This window comes from Tamandua tetradactyla, chromosome 11, assembly GCF_023851605.1.
Source record: "Tamandua tetradactyla isolate mTamTet1 chromosome 11, mTamTet1.pri, whole genome shotgun sequence".
NCBI classification, from domain to species: Eukaryota; Metazoa; Chordata; class Mammalia; order Pilosa; family Myrmecophagidae; genus Tamandua; species Tamandua tetradactyla.
Window position 1 is genome coordinate 64,259,928 of NC_135337.1, and position 22,873 is coordinate 64,282,800.

At 41.2% G+C, this 22,873-nt stretch overlaps 1 protein-coding gene across 1 annotated transcript in view; it reads left to right on the forward strand.

Annotated features, from left to right (window-relative positions):
* SLC22A3 (solute carrier family 22 member 3) overlaps window positions 1-22,873 on the forward strand; it is a 113,273-nt gene that overhangs the window by 81,061 nt on the left and 9,339 nt on the right. The window contains exons 6-9 of the mRNA XM_077120776.1: window positions 13,943-14,040; window positions 14,158-14,372; window positions 19,958-20,066; window positions 20,772-20,884. Of these exons, the coding sequence (XP_076976891.1) occupies window positions 13,943-14,040; window positions 14,158-14,372; window positions 19,958-20,066; window positions 20,772-20,884 (535 nt within the window). The remainder of the gene's footprint in view (window positions 1-13,942; window positions 14,041-14,157; window positions 14,373-19,957; window positions 20,067-20,771; window positions 20,885-22,873) is intronic.

A 22,873-nucleotide genomic window follows, 5' to 3' on the forward strand; every position in this document is an offset into this window, starting at 1 on the left:
TTTATAAAAGCTGCTTCAAAATTCACATGAGACAAACTTTTTGATGGCAGTTGATGAAACATAGAATCTACTTCTTGTAACGTTAGTGACAGTCCCCTTTCTTCCCACTTTCTGTAACCTATTTGGTATACTTCGTTGTTTGAAAATAACCAGTCTCTAAATTTCAACAAGCCTAATATTAATGATCACTGTGAAAATATTTTTCACATTAAAAGTGGAACAGAATATTTTATTTGGCCACTATATATTTAGAAACACCATTTTAAGGAAATGTGGTTGTCCCAGAAACAAAAGTATACTGATACACACACTATAACAGTCATTTATCTTCATTTGTTCATCCATTTATTCAACAGTTACTGAGCACTGTGTCCAAAGCATCTCCTTTTTTAAACAATCTCTGTGTAATATTCACTTTCAAAAATGTGTCTCCAAATATGTATTCAAGTTGTCTCTTATATTTTCTCCAGTTCTCCGTGGCTACTTTTCTTTTTTCTTTATTTTGTTCTATTTTTAGTCTCTTCTCTACTCATGCTTCTTTAATATTCAACATACACATTTTCATCACACGTAAGTTTAATCGAACTAAATATGAATTTTCCTCTCATTTAAAATTGAAGAATAGTTCAAATCTTATGTGTAGTGTTTGGAGACCATTTTGGTGTGGATTTTGTTTTCAGTGTGTTTTAATTTTGATGGCTTTGTGTATAAATAGAAAGGCATTCTAGTTGAAATCTAGGTCAGCAGAGCTCCTAATTATGGAATATAATCTATATCTTTGTTGGAATGAGATAAGGTCAGACGGTTCAAAGCTAAGATAACTAGTGAGCACGATACAACCTGAATGCACAATACCTGGTCAGAATCCAGCCATTGGACTGGACACACTTCACTATCAACAGCGTTCGGAATTCGAATCTGTGGATTGTGGGTTGCCACCTGATCTCGGCTTTTACATGAAAGCATTTCATCTCTCTCTAAAGAGCATTCAGCTTTGAGCAATAAAGGACATACCCGTGAGTGCTAAAGTAACCGCATGCGGGCAGTGTCTTGGCCAGTCAGGAACTATACAAGGGAGAACTCCCAAGTTCAGAGCTCACCCGAGGATTGTGACATTTATTGAACTGCATGTAAACTGCTCTTTTAACTCTTCAATTCACTTGTCTTTCCTTGGTAAACATTTCCTCTTCATTCCCAAATGCAAGTAAATAAACAGGAAACTAAGGACCTTCTGAGATGCAGAAGGAAGACAAAATTTGGATGCATGTTGTACAAATCTGAACATGAAGGGAAGTCCAAGGTGCCCCCCATGTCACTCTGCCTGAGGCTGGTTTTGCAACTGCCTTTCTTCATTGCAGGGTGGACTTCATCTGTTCCCATCTGTGCAGGGCACAGCCTTCTTTCGGCTGGGCGCCTCTCATGTTTGATTCGGGTCTGTTTTCTCTTCCATCTACTGTCTCCACTCTCCCTGCAATAGCTTTCTACGCTCGTGTGTTTTATTTCTGCCCTTCAATATTTATAAAACAAAGCCTGTCATTATGTGTGTATTTAAGTAACGTAAATGGGCTTGTGCCCCTACAGTGTGTGTCTCCGCTTTTTCACTTAGCAATATGTTTTAAAACCCTACCCACCCTGCCACATTGCCTCCCACTGCTGCGTGGTTTTCCTCAGGACACATCTGCCCCATTTCTCTCCTCCATTCTCCTGATGAAGACACTCAGGCTGCCAAGTAATTGCACATCCTCGTTTCATGCATGCTCCCTTTGGACCTTTGTGAGCTTTCCTCTGAAGTGGAAGGTCTAGGAGGAGAGCTCCTGGGTCATGCGGTGCCTGAAAGCTTAGTCTGCAGTCATGCCAGAGCTCTCCAGAGTGGCTCCTTCGGTGCCCATCCCCACATATACCCTCTGACCCCTCCGACCGCTCCCTTTGGTTATTTTATGATTTTCTAATCTTTGCCGGTACGCTGAGGGTTTTAAGTTGCATGTCTCTGGTTACTGGGGAGGTTCAGCATATCCTCATGTGCCTTATTTTGCTATGTAGGCTTCCTCCTCTGTGGATTTCCTCACTATATCCTTGTCCATTTCTATTGTATTTTCTGGCATTTCTCCCCCTCCCCCCCTCAACTTATAGGATCTTTTTCTTTTAAAATTGATTGATTGATTGATTTTTGCATGCTGCATGGTAAGGGTCACATTTCATTCTTTTTCCATGTGACTGTCCCATTATTGCAGCACCATTTGTTGAATATTTTTGGTGGAAGGGAGGGAAGTTCAGGAATCCAACCTGGTCTCCCCCATGGCAAGCAAGAATTCTACCACTGAACTACCTTTGCACCCCCTAAATTTATTTTTTAAAGCAATTCCAGGTTTACAGGAAAACATACAGAAAGTATAGCGCTCTCGTATACCCTCACACACACACACACACACACAGAGTTTCCTCCATTATTAACAATTTTAATTAGTGGGGTACATTTATACAATTGAGGAACTGTTATTATACTTATGTTATTAACTAAAGTCCATAGTTTACATTGGTGTTCACCCTTCATGTTATGCAATTCTGGTTTTTTTTTTTTTTTTAGTTTTACTATAGTAATATATATATTCAACCTTAAAAGTTCCCATTTTTACCACTTTCAAGCATTCCACTGAATGGAAATTCAGTGGTGTTAATTACATGCACAGTATAGTGCTCCCACCATCACCACCACCCATTACCAAAACTTTCCCATCACCCTAAACAGAAACTCTGCACGATTTCAGCATTAGCTTTCCATGCCTCACCCCCACCCTGACCCTGGAAACCTCTATTCTAATATTTGACTCTATAAATTTGCATATTCCAATTAGTTCCTATCAGCAAGATCATTCAGTAGTCATCCTTTCGTGTCTGGTTTATTTCACTCAACATGTTGTCCTCCAAGTTACACCCATATTGCAGCATGTAAGAGAACGTCATTTCTTTTTTAAACTGAATAATATTCCATTTTATGTATATAGCACGTGTTGTTTGTCCATTCATCTGTTGATGGACACTTGGGGTGCTTCCGCCTTTTGGCTATAGTCAAGTAATGTTTCTACAAACACTGGCATACAAATATCTGTTCAAGTCCCTGCTTTTGATTCTTTGAGGTATATACCTAGAAGCTGGACTGCCAGGTCATGGTGTTTTGGTTTGTTAGAGCTGCTGGAGTGCAATATATAAGATATGGAATGGCTTTTAAAGAGGAAATTTATTAAGTTACACGTTGATAGTTCTAAGGCCATAAAAATGTCCAAACTAAGATATCCAGGGAAAGATATCTTGATGCAAGAAAGGCCAATGGGTTCAGAATTCTTGAATTCCTCTGGAGTCCACCATTGAGTGTAAAGTAGGATCCAGCTTTATTTTCTATACTGAAGCAGTTTTCCCAGCACCAGCTAATTAATAAGCAAATTCACCATCTCATCAAGCTCCCTTTTCTAAGACTAAATTAACCTCAATGTAAAACTAAATTACCTTCAACGTAGAACCTGTTTATTATTTTTAAGGAACCCAATAATTAAGAGCTGAACTATGTATTTCTGTGCCATAGGTTTTGTCTAGGATGGTGGCAGTGGCAGGTCTTATCAGTGGAGGGAGCACACTTGTGAAACTCCAGATGCCTCAATAAATGGATAACGAGCCATTTAGTGGTTCCAATTAATGGATCACATTTAGACCCCCAGTTCTTTTACAAATACAAAATAGTCATTTTTGCACACTTGGCCTTAAAAAATAAATATATTTTTATGAGTAAAGTTCCCCAATACTTCTCATCCTCTGAAGCACATTTTCTGATTTTGAACTTTGTTCTCTGTCCATCACTGAAATGATGCAGAAGTACTTTTCTGAGGCTGAAAATCTGAATCTAAGGCCAGATACTCAAGCAATTCTTTAAAAACTGAGAATTGCTGTTCTTTGAGAAAAGCAATACCTATCCTTCCCTCTCAAAAGGAGGTAATGTATATGAGTGCACTTTATAAATGCCAATGGATAATGATTTTTTAGATCCACCAATACCTTCGTGACACCTACTTAAAGGCTGAAGTTTGTCTAAACATTTTTACTACCTGGGCAAAGACATATGCTCTTACTTAAGAAGTCTTCAATGGAATAGCTGCTCTACACAGAGGCCTTTTCTGTTTCAGCATTGCTGTTTTATTATTTATTTCTGTGGTGAACTGATTAATGACTAGGAATTGAAAATGTGGTAGAAACATTCCTCATTTCTTTTTAAAAGTTTAAAAGCTGTGCATTTATGAGGACTATTAACTGTAAGAAACAATAAAAAATCTTAGAAGAACTCGTTTTCAAAATTTAAATAGTCTTAGTTTAATTACTCCAAAATAGAAACAGTACTAACATAACAAGTTCCTATGAAGATGGTGTGAACCAAAGAGTTTTCTTCGAAATTGGAGAAATCTACAGACTCTGTCAGGCAGTGTTGTCCACATCATTTGTGTAAGTGTCACCACCAAAAGCTCAGCGGCTTAACACCACTAAGTATATACATGACTGTGGCTTAAAAGGGGAGGCAAAAAAAAAAAAGCTCATGGCATAAAACAACAAAGACTTATCTCTTATTGGTGCTACACATGCAGGACAGGTTAATTGGGGGCTCCTGAGTCCACAAACTTCTCACTCTTTAATCCAGGCTGTTAGAGAAGCTACCGTATGAATCATAGCAGAAGAGGAAGTTCTGAAAGGCTTGCTTCCACAATTAAGTGTTTGCACTTTTATGCACAGACTTGGTCAAGAGGCCCCACTCAGCCACAAAAGACCGAGAAGTGCAACCTTGTCATGCCTCTGTCCACTGGAGCCACAAATACCCGGCAAATGGTGCTAATGACTGTCACAGATCTCTGTTAAATGAAAGGACTGTGTGAGAAACACTGACTTAAGAAGGCCAGTATTTTTCAGTTCAGGTTACTACTGCCAATGAGACGTTTGGCCTTTATTACTGGTACATCATGATAATAATCCTAACTTGTCCAAGCTGGAGACACAGTTTACAGAGTCCTTGTAGAAAAATATGTATAGTCCGTTTCCCCGTTGGAGAACCGCAGACTCCAGGCATACTGACAGCGGAAGGAAGGCAGATCCTGGAGGAAAGGAGCTCACTGGAGCATGTGAAAAATGGAAGAAATTGACCTGCAGCTGTGACTCTTTGTGGGCACAGCCAGCAGCGGGGGCCAGGCCAGAGCAGGGAGGTCCAAACACACCTTAAACGTGGGGGTTCAGAAGAGCCAAGAGCTTGGGGAGTACAAGAGGGCTCTGCAGGGACTGGGAATGCCAGCTGGCTGGAGCTGGTGAGCAGATGGAGGTGGGACCCAGCTCCTGAGGCAGGGCTGGCAGGGACCCAGAGGGAGGCAGGGCCCCCACCTACAGGCTCTCTGGGAACAGCATCCCAGGAGCCTGTGGGCCCTGGGCTCCTGACGTCCTGCCTGCCCTTGGCCAACCAGAAAGGGCTGCCAACCCCGGAGAGGGAGTCTTATTCTCTCAGGCCACAGCAGGCAAACACCTGCCAAGAATCTAGCTGTTTCCAGAACAGCTGGAAAAGATAGAGCTTAGGGCGTGGGCAAGGAAATTATTCCTTCTGTTAGTGAGGAGAAAGGTAGTCTGAAAAGTTTAATTTGTTGCAGTGTTAAAAGCCATGTTCTTATTAAAATAGTTTCTGAAGCCCTGGAAGCCTGCAAAGCAAAAATGACTCTAAGAATTGTGATGGGTCAAAGTTCTGTTGATGGGTCAAATCCTTTGGATGGGAAAATGTGGTTTTGGTTTTTGTTAGTGATTTATCAGGCGATTTGCTTCAGGTGACTCACAGAGGCTTTTTCTCCCTCTTCAAAAAAGTCCTTGCCTCACTAGTGACTTATACTCAGCTTGCCTATTCATAGAGCTGAGAATTTCATGTATCCATCTATGCTAGTGTAATTCAAGACGTTAGACATCTTTCTCAATTTGACATTTAGAACTTTTCTGGTTCAAAATGATTATTGACATTGACCAGTCTCAGTGCTACTGGGCAGCTCAAAGGACATGTTGAATTCGATCCAGTAACCTCAAATGTGGTGGGGTATAGAATTAGTTTTAGAACTGAAAGGGCATTCTCTTCTCTCTTCCTTTCTCCTTTCCTCTTTTAGCACCACATCCCACAGAAAAACAAAACAAGCAAAAATCTCCCGGATTTGTTTTTAAGAAATGAAGAAATGTCCCAACACATGACCCACAGCTGCGTTGCGTTAACCTTTACTAATATCTTGACTGCCCTTCGGATGTCTGGTGGGACCTCTTAGATAGATGGACTTCTGCCATCCCAGGCAGGCTGCCCAGTCAAGAGGGAATGGGGGAGGGACTCTCCCAGGCCAGACGCAAACCGAAAGAAGAAAATGTCTTCTCTACAGGGTATCGTCACAAAGCAGATGGCTGGGCCTGAGGTTACCTGGACCTGTGCAGTCCAGTAAAATAGCCACTAGCCAGCCACATGTGGCAGTTGACTTTGAAATGTGGGAGTCTGAACTGAGATGTTCCACATGTGTAAACTGCACAATAGATTTCAAAGTTTCAGCATGAAAATAGAGCATAAAATATCTCATTTATAATTTTATATTGATTATATGTCAAAATGATAGTATTTTGGATACATTGGATTAAATAAGATAATTATTAAAATTCAATTTGCCTGTTTCTCTTTTACCTTTTTTAACGTGGCTACTAGAAAATGTAAACTTATTTATGTGGCTCACGTTTTATTTCTATTGGGGAATGCTGGGCTAGAAGATGGGATTTTTACCTACTTTAATAAGCATCAAATACTCATTTTTTTTAAAAAAATTGTAGTAACATATATACAACATAAATTTTTCCATTTTAATAATTTCCAAGCATACAATTCAGTGGTATTAATTATATTCACAATGTTGTACTATAGTCACTGCCATCCATTACCAAAACTTTTCCAACCAGAATCTCTACATCCATTAAGCAACCACTCCCTTTTCCCCTTCCCACAGCCCCTAGCCACCTGTAATCTACTTTCCATCTCTATGGATTTGTTTATTGTAGGCACATAAGTGGATTCATACAGTATCTGTGCTTTTGTGTGTGGCTTATTTCACTCCACATGATGTCTTCAAGGCTCATCCATTGTTGCATGAATCAGGACTGCATTCCTTTCCACAGCTGAATAACATTGCGTTGTGTGCATGCACCGCACTTTGTTTATCCATTCTTCTCTCGTAGATACTTGGTTGTTCCATCTTTTTGCTATTGTGAATAATGTCCCTATCAACACAAATATGCAAGTATCTGTTTGAGACACTCTCCTGCTTTAAATTCTTTTGGGTATAACTTAGAAGTGTGATTGCTGGGGTATACAGTAATTCTTCTCTTAACTTTCTGAGCAACTTCCAAACTGTTTTTTACCATGGTGGCACCATTTTACAATCCCACCAACAGTGAATGAGGATTCCTGTTTTTCCGCCTTGTTGGCATCACTTGCTATAATTCCTTTGTTTTTTGTTTTATAATGACCATCTTAGTGGGTGTGAAGGGGCATGATCATTTAAATTTTTTGTGAATACCAGGCAGCACATAGGCTGGCCACAGCTCCATGATGTTAGACACTTACTGCTGAACCTTCAGTGTTGGCCTTTGACTAATGAGGTTGTCCACTGGGTAGAGGGCTGGGGGAGGACGTGGATGTAACGGTGAGGGTCATTGATGGCTTCTTCCTTGCCCCGTCCGAGCCCTCTGGTCCCCGATGCACGTCTGTGAGACCTGGGAACAGTCTCATGTTGAGGGTGATTCCTGGTCCCTCCAAATAAGTGAGCCCCAAATCCTCAAATAACATTTTATTCACACACAGACTTAGAGATAAGAAGCTTCTGGAGAATGAGCCTGTAGGACACTCACAATGCCCCATTTACAGAATAAACCACAGTGGTGCAGTCAAGAGCAGATAAATCCCCTTCCCAATGAAAACCCACCTGTTGAGAACAAACCAGATGAAATTCCAAGGCTAGTAAAGTGGCATTGCCTGCTTCCCCCAGCCCCTCAGACGCTGCAGAGGAGCAGTTTTACCCCTGCCGAACCTGGGGGAGCTGGCCTTCCTTCTCAATCCCGGGTTCCTGAAGAACTTCTAATTCCTGAGTCAGCAGGTGGAATAAGACTTACTATTCACAGATGGTGCTTTTACACCCTCTCCCAGGGATGTTGTCAAAATGCGGATTCTAGGTCTGGTACACATCTGTTTGTCTAACCAACACGACTCTAACAAAGAGATTCAGCCTGTCCAACACACATGCAGATGCATGGACCATACTTGGAGTAGCAAGGCTCTGTAAATGTTATTAGCATGTGTGTACATTCATGAAAAATTACCCTGCCTACAAGCCTGGGAGGGCACCGGTGCCAAATGGATAATAAGTATATGGACTCTATTTAAGAAAACCCAATATAAAAGTAAGATAACTCCTTTAAATAGAAATATGATAACTCTTCTCTTTACGAAATGACTCACAGCAGAGCATCTTTTAAAAGCCTCTCTCTTTATGCATCATGTAGTTACAGGTGCTTAACAGAAAGGATGAAATAAATGCTGAGTGAAGTGTCACCTGGAAGCAAAGTACCTCTGAAATGTTATTTAAAAAGTAATAATGCTGATATTGCTAGACACCGTCTGTTGACACTTAAATTTTCAAAATACCTACATGATGCGATTATTGTTATCCTCCTGCTGAAAACAACTAAGCCTCATAAGATCTTAAATAACTTGCCCAGTATGAAAATGTCCAAGTAACACACCACGTCTCCAGCCCACCCTGGACTGATGCCCTTCTTGACTTGAAGCCATCGCCCATGTGGGCAGCTCTGAACTCTATGTCTCTAACCGATTGTTGTTTATAATAATGTCTTTCTCTTCCTTGGCAATTTAAATTAAAATGTCAGTGTGAAGAAATGTTTCATGAAGGCACCAGGCCGAATTGTAAATAGAGGTGAATTAGTCAAAGAAAGCTGAATAATGCACTCTTTTAACATAGAGTACAAACATTGTTGAGGTAAAACAAAAGTCTTGGCAGGCTTGAAGAGGTGGACAGAGCAAACAGCAAGTCGGCTCAGTAAATGAATATAAGGAAGCCAGCATCTGCAGTTTGACCTTGAGTAATCCCTTCTTCTACAAGTGGCTGCTAGACCGTGCGTCTCCAAACAGACATGTTTTCAAGAGCCTTTCCCTCTTCCCTTGCCCCCTATCAGAGCCAGCATACCCTGTTTAGATGGTATAAAATGAATGATGAAGTACAATGGCCAAGCAGACACAAAAGACAGCATTCTGTATGATTCCACTTATATGAAATTCTAGAGAAGTCAAACTGTAGATTTAGGGGTTGCCAGAAGTCAAGGGTGGGAGGAGGGGATTAAGCACAAATCGCAGGAGAAAACTTTTCCAGGTTATGGAAATGTTCCATGTCATAAATGATACTCTGTACTTCCTCAAATCTGATGAATTACATACTTAAAACTGGTGAGTTTTATTGTATTTAAATTACGACGTCAGTAAAGCTCATTTTTAAAAACATGTGATAACTGGAGATAGCATTCCTATTATTTTGTATGTCATTAAGACTAGGCAAAGTTTAGCAGTAGAAAATAAATACAGCTTATTTAAAAAACATAGAATTAGATATCATTATAAAAGAATAATTGTGGCCAGCAGTCATGTCACACAAGTTTCCAAGATTTTACTTGATAAATTTCATCCAAGAGATTGCTTTTAGTCTCTTGAGGTCTTTGGACACCTAGAAAGTGGGTCATCTTTCAGAATAACTGTGTCACTGTGAAACACATATGACGAAATCAAAGTCCAGCTGGATTTGTTCTTAAATGCGGCAAAATACTTACTTCCTTGAAAGTGCCATTAATCCTTTCACTCATTAGATAGGGAAGATTGGTTCTATAGTCATGATTACCTTCAACAGCACTTCACATTCTTTTGGTAGAAAATATAAATTAGGCATTAAACTTGTGCTTTGGAAAAGCAGAGCTTATAATACTGCTTGGTTCCAAATCTTTAAGACTTCAAATTAGAACTAATACCTTTACAGAGGGTTTTATATCTTACAGTGTGATGTGGACTATTGGAGGAATCATTTTAACTACTCAACACAAAATTATTTTGCCTAAAATATTCAGTCCTTAAAGTAAAAACATTGTTCTGACTAAATTCTCCAGATAATTCAGCTTTGGACAACAAGTAACAGAAAACCAACTTAAATGCGTTTAGACAATAAGGACATTTATTGGCTTATCTATCTGGAATTCTAGAAATACAGCCAGGTTCAGGGTTGGTCAGACCAGGGTCTCACGTGGTCTTTTCTATTTCTCTTCTTGCTGAGAGGAGCAGTTTCATCTTAAGACTGGTTCCCTTGTGGGTATGAGATGGTTGCTAAGAATAGTTAGCTCAGTTAACTACTTGTCTTAATTCTCCATTGAAGGAGAGAGATTCAAGAATCTCTGACTTAATAGCAAGGAAGAACTTTCCCAGAAGCCCATTCCTCACTGGCTCTGACTGGGTCCCCTGCCCATCCTTCATTGGCTCTGATTGCATCCCCTGCCCATTCTTCAATGGCTCTGATTGGGTCCAATGTCCATTCCTCATTGGCTTCAATTGGGTCACCTGCCCATTCCTCATTGGTTCCAATTGGGTCATCTGCCCATCCCTCATTGGTTCCGATTGGGTCCCCTTCCCATTCCTCACTGGCTCTGATTTGGTCTCCTGCCCGTTCCCTCATTGGCTCCAATTGGGTCACCTGCCCATTCCTCATTAGTTCCAACTGAGTCGCCCGCCCATTCCTCTCTGACTCCGAATGGGTCACCTGCCCATTCCTAATTGGCTCTGATTGGGTCGCCTGTCCATTCCTCATTGGCTCCAATTCGGCCATCTGCCCATCACTGGAATAGAAGATGGGATTACACTTAGATAATCAAGCCTTCACTACAACTAGAAGTGAAGCAGTCAGCTCCACTAAGAGCCTGGTATGTGACTGTGTATAGAGGGGGATTCTATTAAGAAAGGGAATAATGCTCAGTAGACAGCCAAAGAGGTACGTTAGTATTCAATTTAAATCCATTGCTTTAAAACATGAACTATTTTTTCTTGTTGCAAGGTAATACGGGTTTAATTTTTTGTTTTAACATAACCAGAAAGAAAGAAAGCTAAAAACCACCTTAATCTCACCACCTCATCAGAGCCATTATGAGAAGACACACGAATCATATACAATAGAATACTGGACTCTGGCTACTGACTTTGGTGTTGACCTCTGGTTTATCTCCTGTCTGTGTATCCTCCTTGAGTAAGCTACTTAGCTTGCTTGTGCCTCAATTTCTTCATCTCTATAATGGGAATAATGATTGTTCCTATACAAATTTCTCCACTAATGCTCTAGTTCAGGGGTTGGCAAATTACAGCCTGCAGTCCAGACCTGGCTTGCACCATGTTTTTATAAATAGTTTTATTGAAACATGGCTACAGTCATTCATTTACATATTGTCCGAGACTAATTTCACACTACAGTGGCAAAGTAATTCTGACAGACAGCAGTTTGGCCACAAAGCTTAAATAAATTACTTCCTGGCCCTTACGGAAACTTTGCCAACCCCTGGGTTAGATCAAAAGACTCTAATGGCTCCTTAAAATCTAACATGACTTAATTCTGTGGTCATTTAATGATTTAACCTGCCTGGAGGTCTGGGTGACTTCCGCAGAGCTAACATGAAGGCAGGAGGTGCTCGATTATTTGATCATGTAGAAAACATTAAGAACCATGGATAAGTGAAAAACATTCAAAGGTGTTTGAATGTTAGATTATCTAGGGAAACTGACCAGAGATCTTGAATGTATGATGTCCCTTCAACTCTGGGATGTTCACAAAGTCACAGCTATAGGCAGAAAATAGGAAAATGGAAAGGGAAATTTACAATTTACAACATAATCAATTGTTGGAAATATTCCCTTTTGGATAAAGAAAAGATGGTTGCTATCTGTGCACCTTGGAGAACAAAGGTGTAGATATTCTACCAAGAATGCTCAGAGAGAAGAGAAGAGCTGGAGATGCACACAACCAGCAGACCCAAGTATTTGAGTTGTGAACAAGCCTTAAATGAAAAGAAAGCCATTCTGGAATAAGGCAGTAATGAAATTTCCCTGAAGGAAATTTCCATGAAGGAAAATTGCTCTGCTTATGGATGACTTTAATCTTGAAGTTAAAGATGCTGGAAATTAAATTATTTTACTGAACTCTGACATATCTAAATTATTTTAGTCAAATTTAAATTTTCCACAAAACTAGTGTTTTGAGTAGACATTCCATTATCAATCAAGTGCGTAATTTCCTTTTTACAAAATGTATAAAAATCACATAAACAATGAATTTTTCTAGAATTGAAAGCTTTCTCTATCAGTGTGGGCTTAAGAGCTAAGGTGCTTGAATCAATTGCCTGGTTTTAAATTCTGGCTCCATCACCTAGCTGTCTAGCCCTTAATGTCTTAAGCCTTATTTCTCTGATTTATAAAATGGGATGAATAAATCTACTAACACTGTAGGTCTTTGATGAGAATGAAATGAAATAATCTGCGTAAAGTACTTAGCCCAGAATCTAATAAATATTCCCACACTCCATGGATGTTAACCATTTTAGTTTGTTTAACGTGTAGAAAACAACTATGGAAGATACTTTGGTCACCATCCATGTAATAACATATTATTGTAATATGTCAAGCTCTTTTCTTCCACTTTTGATAGTCCCGTCTTATTTTTGGAGCAGCAAAGGTGAAGGTAAACAAAAATGCCTCATTGTGGTCTCAAAATTTAGAACGTTGACTAGGGGCACAGTTTGACAAGTATTGTGTTAGTTATTAATTCAGGTACAGTTCAACTTGCTGCTGAAAGGGAGACCCCAAAAATAAAGTGACCAAAAAAAAGTGTCTTTGTCTCTAATATATTCAGGACTGGCTAAGTGCTATACACCATGAGGCCCTCCAGGGTACCAGATTCCATTTATCTGTTTCTCCACCGCACCTGTGAGAGGTCGTAGGGCCGAAGCTGGCTCACCAGCGTGGTATTCTCGTTCCATCCCTCAGGAAGGGGAAGACAGTGAGTGAAGGGCCAGTTAACTCTTTTGTGAACAAAAGGCCCAGAAATTGTACCCGTCACACTCACATCTCACTGGGGAGAGCTTAGTCACATGGCCACTGTAGTTGAAAGGGAGGCTAAGGTCACCACGGGCCCAACTAAAATTCAGTGGATTCTGTTATCAGAAGAGAGAAGGAAAGAATGGATAGCCGAATCAATTAACATCATCAAGGAAGCTACTATTGTTTCACTGAATCTAAAACACTTTCGATTTTAAGGCACATCATCATTTTGTGTTCCAAGTGAGAAAAAAAAACATGCTATTTAACCTGCGACACAGTGCTTTCTTATCCATTCAATTGTAATGCCTCCATTTATGAGGCATTAAAATGTAGGTCTTAGAATAGAAGAAATACAATATTGGATCCCATTTGATTTAGCTACTTTTACTCTCATCCCCCCCCCATACACGCGCTGAATACATGAACAATAGAACTTTAGAATATGCCTTTTTGTCCTTGTTTATTCAGAGCAGTTTAGCATAGAGTGCTGCTGATGCTATTCCAAGAAGTAATTCTCAGAGCAGCAAAAATATCTCTGGAACTTTGACCTATTCAAAAAGTTTGAGAAGCATACTTTTCTGTGCTCAAAATTTAAGGTTGTTAAAGGTCTCGTCAGCTCACTGAGATCATTTGATTTTGCAGCTTTGAATCTGGTTAATGACAAATCTATACTATGTAGGTATCTCTGGTCATATATTGCTACTGAAATCTGCTTTTCTTATGTAGATCACTGTCACTGATGAGGAAGTTAGTAACCCATCCTTTTTTGATCTCGTGAGAACGCCCCAAATGAGGAAATGCACGCTTATACTTATGTTTGCTTGGTAAGTTTGACTTGTCATGGATTTTAAAGCTTGTGTCAAATTTTCAGCCTGCTCCATTCCTCAAATCAGATTGAAGTCCTCACTTCCTGTTCTTGGTTGTCTTTCACCGTTCTACAGGTTCACAAGTGCAGTGGTGTATCAAGGACTTGTCATGCGCTTGGGAATTATAGGAGGGAACCTCTATATAGACTTCTTCATCTCGGGAGTTGTGGAGCTCCCAGGAGCTCTCTTGATTCTAGTAACCATTGAGCGTTTTGGACGACGCCTCCCCTTTGCAGCAAGCAACATAGTGGCTGGAGTGGCATGCCTTGTCACTGCATTCCTGCCTGAAGGTAATCTTCCTCCAGATCTGCTGGGCAACCAAGGAACTTGAAATAAAATGAAGGCCTAAATGAAAATATTCAAGTGTGCTCCTGAACAAGTGTTCCATTGTGTCAACCCCTGGGTATCAGGCAAGCTTCAGTATGTCAGGCTTTGAATAGAGGAGATGAGTTCTGTAGATTTTGCTCAATTCATTTTGTGCTCATTTATGAATGAAGTAGATATTGTGCTAAATATAGCTCTTAGTGAGGTAGTTCACTTCCAATCACCTGCATCCTGTCTTCTTGTGCTAACAGTGACACAGGTGAGCGCATTTCCTGAGCCTCTGCCAAAGTGCAAATAGAAAACACAGGTCCTGCCTTCAAGTGGTTCAGAACCTGTTAAGGGATATAGGTGCTTTAATACTTCACAATCCACTGTGATTAATGAAATAATGGAATTAGTTACAGGGTTTAAAAATTGAAAAAAAAGGGGGTGGGGTGGGGGGGGTGATTAGTCCTTATGGGGAATCAGGAAAAGCTTCTTGGAGTGAGACCAGGCAGGTATGAAGAACACAGAGACATATATCACAAAGAAGTGAGGGAGAGGAGTGATTTTCCCAGATAGAAAGTAGTTTCCTGAAGTATGAGACACCTTTGTGGGCTCTGGAAATAAACCTGCTTTGTTATCCCTGGAATGCAACATTCCGGCAAGGAGGGCTAAGATAACGGTTGGTCAGCAGGGGTGGCCAGCTTCATTTGCCCTGCCAGGAGCTTGGCAGTACCTGGGTCCTTCGGGAGAAGCAGGGATAACCTGGGCCCAGCTGCAGCACTCTCTAGACACTGCGTGTGAGGATGGAGAGAGGAGGAGAGCCCGAACTGAGGGTGTGGTTTGGGAGGGAGAGGGCAAGGCCAGAAATGTGGAGGGGTTAGATGCTAAGGAGCTTGATGCTGAGTGGAGCAGGCAGAATAAGGGAGTGATGGAGATGACAGGTGACACAAACCAGATGCTCTCTGCCACGGAACCCAGCAGGGGCTGGAAAGAGAAAGCCTTTCAAACTCCCAGGGAACACGTGTTTAGAGCCAGTGAATGATTTCCTTGTTCCAGAGGGTGTGAAACGGGGGATTTCCAAAGAGCCAGAATCTCTGACATACCTTTGTGTGTGTACAAGAGAGGCTGTCTTTCTTGAGAATTCTCAGAAGATTAATATTTTGGAAGTTAGAACAGTCAGGCATTTAGAGATAAGTGCATTAATGATGCAAAAGCTTATGAATTCCCAGAGAAGCTGATCCATGTCTAAAATAAAATTACAGAAGCAGCCTACTCATATTTCTCTCCTTTTCCTTGAGTCATTGACATATTCTAAAAGTCGGGATAGGTGGTGATCAATACATGTCTGTTTAGTATCTATTGTCAGGCACTAAATCGAGACTATGGATGAAGAGCTGAATAAGCTAGACAAAACTCCCGCCCTCGGGAAGTTTCCAGTTGAAATAGATGGGTTTAAAAAAGGAGGATGGGGAAAAGACATTGGAGGCCACAATATTTTTTCCAGTTTACTTTGATACTGAATAGTTTTTGCTTTAACTTAAAAATGCTGTTCATCGCTATTGCAAAGCGTGTGTGAATGGGGAAAACCCTATGTGAGGGCTGCGATACATGGGAACGCTACATTAGCTGCATGCTCTATGACTGCTCTCATGAAAAAAAGTGTAGTTCACAAAGATGAAGTGTCCTTTTCCTTTGCAAACAGAGTAGGAATCAAGTTGTCATTGCACATGGAATTAGGAAAGAGGGGAGAGAGATGAACGATGCCCACGGGGTCCATCGTTTCATGGCTTGTACTTTGCCCTAGAAGATGTTCTCAGGTTCTAGACTGATAGAGATGAGATTCATATATCTTACCTTCCGCATTCACATGCAGGTAACTGGGTGGGTGGGAACCAGGCTATTCCGTGGGTGTAACACCTGCAGAACACGTGCACATACTGGAAAAACTAAGGCAAAGTGCCGACTTTTCTACTTTGTCTAATGAGCTGTATTTTTGTGGTCTTACAGATGTGCGCTTTAGCGTTTTTCTTAATGAGTTTAAAAACTAATCGCTCTTCTTCTGGACACCTTCTCTTCGTATATTCTACAGATCTGGGTCTAGTCGCACACTGGCCATGACTGACTGGCAAGAATATGTTTCAGATACCTAACACTCTGTGTCAGCATCACTTTTAGTCAACAGTCCTTACTTCCAACTTAAGGCTTTTTTTCTGGTACTGTCAAGTTAACATTAGAAAGGTTATTATTTCTAGTCATTTCCTGACATCATCAGCAGAATACGAAGTCCGTAGCCTTTTAGAGGAATCAGCACTAAAATGATCTCACAGAAATCAGTTAAAAACAGACCTTCCCTCCACTGAATCCCTACTTTTCGTGGTCTGAAGAATGAAATTCTGGAAGGAAAAACACTGTTTTTCTGCCCATGCCCTCATCTAAGCTGCCCTATTATGGACTCCAATCTTTAAAATCTAAAGTCTAGAAAACAAAGAGTTTTCTTTATCCATATCCATCAACCCTCTTTCAATTGAATTTACTTAAGATGCCTACAAAAACCTAGCAGTTTTGGTAAGTGTCCACTTTTTAAAACTGGAAAGGTGTTGTTTACTTGAGTTTCCCTCTAAGTGAAAAGTAAGTGCACTTGTTGTAATTTTGCATATTTATTAAGAACTTCCACTAACTTTTGTTACAGAACTCAGAGAGTAGATGGTACATCCAGAGGAGATGCAATATTGCATTTCTTTTACAACCCACATCTTTTTTCAATAATTGAGGTATTATTCCCAGTGATCTCTAGAAGCGTGACCAAATCCACATGCAAGGAGGAACCTCTGTTTCTGTCTTCTCCTGAGACTTTGTAGCAGATTGGTTCAGCTCTGGCTTCCATTTTTTAATTGTTCTTGTGATTTTTGTCATTGTTACCAACAGTGTATATTGCCATTCCAAGATGAGCTTAGCATATCACTGGGGTGGTTAGAAGTTTCTGTGTGCCTACCCAATATTCACTGCCAAATCCAATGACAATGTTTACACTGCCAAATAAATTGTTTTTATTGCACTATTTAGTTAATGCATGTTTCAGTGCTTTAGGGGCTTCTCTCTGGTCACATATTTCAGCAAAATATCTCTCCCAGGGTAGTTAGATGCTGGTCTCTACTGCCTGGATAAGAGTAAGGCTTTTAGATATAGGATCAGCCATCTCTCTACCAGGGTGTTCACCGGGCACCATTCTGAATGTTTTACTGAATTGACTAACTATTTATCTGTATTCATGCAGTTAACCGTATTTGTTTTTCACAGAGTGTATGTTTTAATTTGATCTCTTGGCTTTTGGTTCTTTCTGATCAAACCATCCTAGCCTCAGATCAAAGTCAAGTTGTCATTGACTTTGTTAGCGGGACCCAGTTTTACAGCAATCTCAACTTAAAAGAAAGAAACTTAGAACTTAAGCATCTAGCCTGGATAATAATGTCATTTCCACAGTAACAGGCAGCCTCCTTGATCACAACCTGAGGGCAGTGGGAGACTGTACAATCTGGCAGGGACCCATGCATTCTTGGCAACGGTTGCCGCTTTCCATTATCCCGCTCCTGGCACTTGCTCCATCATCCCCCCTGCCCCACTCATTGAAGTCAGGGATTGGAACGCATTTCCTAGCCCCCCTCCCTCTCTTCAGTGGAAAAGTAAAGCCTAAATAAAACACATATGTGCGATTGCTCTGTGCCAGAGCAGATGGCACAACTCTAAGGTTACCCCTGATGCAACTGTTAATGTGAGAGCTACAGGTGTTTTCATTTGGGAAAAGCATCAAGTCCAACAGAATGTGCTCAGCCAGTTTGCAATCAGAATGCAATAAACTGGAGCCTCCCTTGAATGATCTGGGGCCTTGAACCCATTTTTCCCTGCTTGCCTTTCTAGGTAATCACTTTACTTAGTGAGTTTTAGTTTTTTATTTGTTGAGTATGTGCTGGAGAAGACACACATAAATCCGCTGTCTTGGTTCTCTTCTTTAATCCTCGCTATTCATGCCTGAGTTTCTACTGAAAAATTATATATTCAGGAAGGTGCAGCAATTCCTCTAGGAGACTGAAGGATCCTTGAGTACTGAGTGAGTCTGAATGTGCGAATAAAAGACAAGGTTTCATTTTCAAAGAGGAAAGCTGGACAGATGCTTCACCTCCCTAACTTTTCTTTAGAGAGCTGTCATAAGCAAGTGTCCTCATTCCGAGTCCACTGGGAAAGGATCACATAATTTGCACCACTCTTAAAAAATTTAGAGCCCTGGCTTTTTAGACCAAAAATGGTTGCTCCTTCTGCCCTTAAAACACAAAAAGAAAGACAACATTTAGAGAACTTTGGGCAACTTTGCACTAGTTACTGTAGATGAAGGGAACTTTTTATTTTTTCATGTAACCAGAGCCACTCTAAAAAGAGTTCATTTTTACATGGATTGAACCAATTAGTATTTATGAGTCTGGATCATTCTGGAGGATTTCTTGGGGAAAGTAGCAAGATTGGGGTTGGGGAGGACAGAGGGTGACATATGCCGTGGTGCCAGACTTTGGGGGTCCATGAGTTGGGAAATAGGGAAGCATTTCCATCTCGTCACACTGTCTTTACTTTTTGAATGGAGTTAGATTATAGAAAAACAATCCGAGAACCACTTATTGAGCAGCTACCACATTGAAAACAACGTCCAGGCGGTGTTCTGCTGGAGTGCCCCGGCACACTGTCCCTCCGTCTGGGAGGTGGTCTCTGCCTGTGCCCATTTGTTTCTCCTCTGTCCATAATCCTAACGATAGCATACAGAATGGCTGTTCCCTTTCCAAGGACTTCCGTCCTCAACCTCGCCACCATCTAGGAACCAAAGCCAGATCCAGGTCAGGATTCTCTTAGTCTGTTGGGTTGTCTTTTTTTCTCCCAGGTTGATCAATGAGAACATACCTAGCACACACCCAGAGGTCCACATTTGCTATGTTCTCCACTCTTAGCGAAGAAAAGGGAGCTATCTAAAGGATGGATTTTTATATTGTCTATTCTAATGTTCATTTACTCCACTGCCCCAAAAAATGTGGAAGGGACATTTTCCCTAGTAAATCCTTATTCATTTATTCTTATATTGGTTCGTTTACTGAGTAGCATTCACTTACTCTCTAAAGTAGTCATTACATAGTAGTAAGACCATGGACTTTGGAATCAAAGGTTTTGAGATTTAAGTCCAGACTCTTTGGTTCTTTCCAGTTATTGTGCAACTCTGAACTTAGAGGTCACTGCATTTCCCTATGGCCTAGGTCCTTATCTGGAAAACAGATAATTTAAAAAAAAAAAATTCAGCTACACTAGATCTGTACTATAAGGTAAAATGTCTAGAACACTAAAATAGTAGCTACTGTTCCTATTGTTGTTGTTGAAATTTGGCTACAATATTAACAAGGTATCTATCATTTGTACTTATAATTAACAAAGACTTAGAGCTGGGGAAGCACTAGGCAAATGCCTTTGTTGTTTTGCTAAATGTTAACAAAAGCAAAGTACTAACTCTTCCCTTCCAAATGTTCTGTGTTTGCAGGAATTCCGTGGTTGAGGACCACAATTGCTACCCTAGGAAGACTAGGGATAACCATGGCCTTTGAAATTGTTTATTTGGTAAATTCAGAATTGTATCCAACAACATTACGGTAATTCCAATTTTTACAACACGGTTTCTCATAAGTAGCTCTGCAGCCAGATGTTTTAGGTTGGACTGAAAAATGATAAGAGAATTTCCTTACGTCTGTATATTTCTGCCTGGGCTAAATTTAACATTTTGTGATATCGTAATACGCTGCCACATATTTTTCTCACGGAAAAGCGGTAGACTTAGAAGCAGGAAAACCTAGCTCGTGCACTTGTCTGGATGGTGAGTGAAATCTGTACTCATCAGCATCACTCTGGTTTGAGACTGGCCGCTCATCTAACCATTTGCTGAGTCCTGCGGCTCTGAGCAGCTGATTGTTGAAGGACAAAATGAAAACATGCACACGGAGTAGAACAAAGCAGCCCCCTTCTCTGGGGAAATGTTCCGTGGGCACATATCCTGCTATTGGGCACGGGTTCCAAGGTGGCATGGAGAGTAGGGAGAACGGGCTGCAGATGGCCGATTGCCATCTGCAACACTGAGGCCTCGGCCGCCTCACCCGGACTTAACCTTGAACCAGATGTGAAAATGGTGCAGAAAGGAGGCGGTTTGCTTAGAGTGTGAGAGAGTGAGCGTTTTCAAAGTCAAAAGCTATAGATATGGGAAATGGTATGATTTCCCTTAGATGTGTATTTTTTATCTTTTAATTTTCTTAAATCTATCTAAACTATTGTTGTTAATCTTTTTGGTTTTTTTTTTTTTACAGAAACTTTGGAGTCTCACTCTGTTCGGGTTTGTGTGATTTTGGGGGCATCATAGCCCCATTTCTACTGTTTCGGCTCGCAGCAGTTTGGCTAGAATTACCGCTCATCATCTTTGGTAAGGACTCACTTTACCTGTCATCCTTGAATACTTTTATTGACATTCTTTGCATTAATAGAACTTCCTATTGCTTAGGAGTGCTTGGACTGATGATATCCATTTCATCTATCACAACTGTTTTTGCTTGAGGGAGCCAGCCTCGTTACAGTAAACTTTGATTAAATTTAATTGGCTTTGTGTTAAGGGTCATGATGAATAGGATCTAATTTAGCCTTCTTTGTTTAGGTTCTGAGACAAAATCAAATTCTTTGAAAAAAGCATGTAGGGGAATAGAAGGAATATAGTTTTTCAGGGAAACAAATTAGACTTTGTGGATGTTTAGAAATAAATGTAAAACTTAACCGTATATATTGAGTCCCATGAGGACAAACTTCCCAGCAAATGCAGAAATCCTCTTGACAGTATTAGGGACAGTAAGTCAGCATCTAACCATTTGACAGCAGGGAGTTCAATAAAAGATCATTTCCAGAAATTTAACAAGATTTGATAATAAAGCTCAGTGTTAATTCTGTGGCCAACTTGAAAAGCAAAGAGAGCGCCATTGTTCGGCACAAGCAGAGTTGTCCGGGGGATACAGTGGTCCGATTATTCCAGATGCCAGCCTGGCCGAGGGCCGGGCGGATTGGGCTGACTGGGCGCTGGTGTGGTGAGGCTGTCCCTCTGCTCTGAGTCCACGTCGGGAGAGATGCCGTTTTTTAAATCAGTCACAACAGAGTGTGATATATGCTGAAATACTCAGGGTAGAGGATGCTTGGAGAGCCCATCATAGGGACTTCTACCCTCTGAATCAAGGGGAAAGGCCAGGGAGGCATGAAGTAATCTCTAATCTAGGTTGACCTTGGAAGACAAACGGGAATGATCCAGTGAGAGGTGTGGGGTGATATTCCAGGAGTGCAAAGGCCGAAGGCAAGGGAAAGCAGGTGTCCTCATGCACCTGGGAAGCTAAGGAGGGAGTGAAGCCTGAAGAGAGATGAAGCTGAAGAGGAAGGCAGGCACTGGGCTAGGGGTGGGGTCTTGTGGACGTGAGAAGGGTTTAACCTTTATCTTAACAGCAGTGGGAAGCTTCTGAAGAGTTTAAGCCGGGGGTGACTGTCAGATTTGCATCTTAGAAATATGCCGGTCTACAAATGAATTAGAGGGAACAATGCTGGAAGTGAGACAACCTGAAAGAGTTTTGTTATAGTCCAGGTGAGAGCTCATAACAGCTCAGTCTAAGAAGTTAAGACTGTGGGAATGGAGAGGAGTGGATAGAATCAAGAAGCATATCAGCAGTAAAACTGGTGATACTGGATGATTGACGAGATAAGACATAAAGGGGGCAGAGGTATGTGGCGCCCAGGTTCCTGGCTGGGTAAACTGTGGACAATGACGTGGCCATGTCTTTACTGAACGCCAGAAGAGCAGGTCTGCAGGAGATGATGGAGGGATTCTGCTTTGGCCATGTCAGGGTCAGGGTGCCTATGAGAAATCTAAGTAGAAACCTTGAGAAGCCAGTGGACTTTAATGGAGAGGAACTTAAGAGAGCTGTCTGGCCTAAAGATAAGATTTGGGTGCCTTCCAGTATAGATTACCATTGAAGTTCTGGTAGTGACCGTGGTCTCCCCAGAAAAGGGTCAAAGTGGGGGAAAGAAAAGGGCCTAGGACAAGCCCTGAGGACTGATGAAGCTTCACACACAAGCTAAAGGAGAGGAGCCAACCATGGAGATGAGGAGGAATGCGCCAAGGAAGCCTGGTGGAAGGGGTTGTGTTCACAGTAAGGCTGCTGGAGGCCAGCCCAAGAAGGACTAAACAGCAGTGCCATTCGATCTGGTGGCAGATGGTCATTGGTGACCCAGCTGAAGCAGGACCAGGGAAGACATTGGGTAGAACCAACGTTAGAGGAGGGGGAGGTGGGATGTGCCCTGCAGAAGTATACAGGAACTGGCTCATACTGGCTTGCCAAGGCTGACTGTTAAAGGTGTAAGAATTTGGGGAGCCATTTATTAA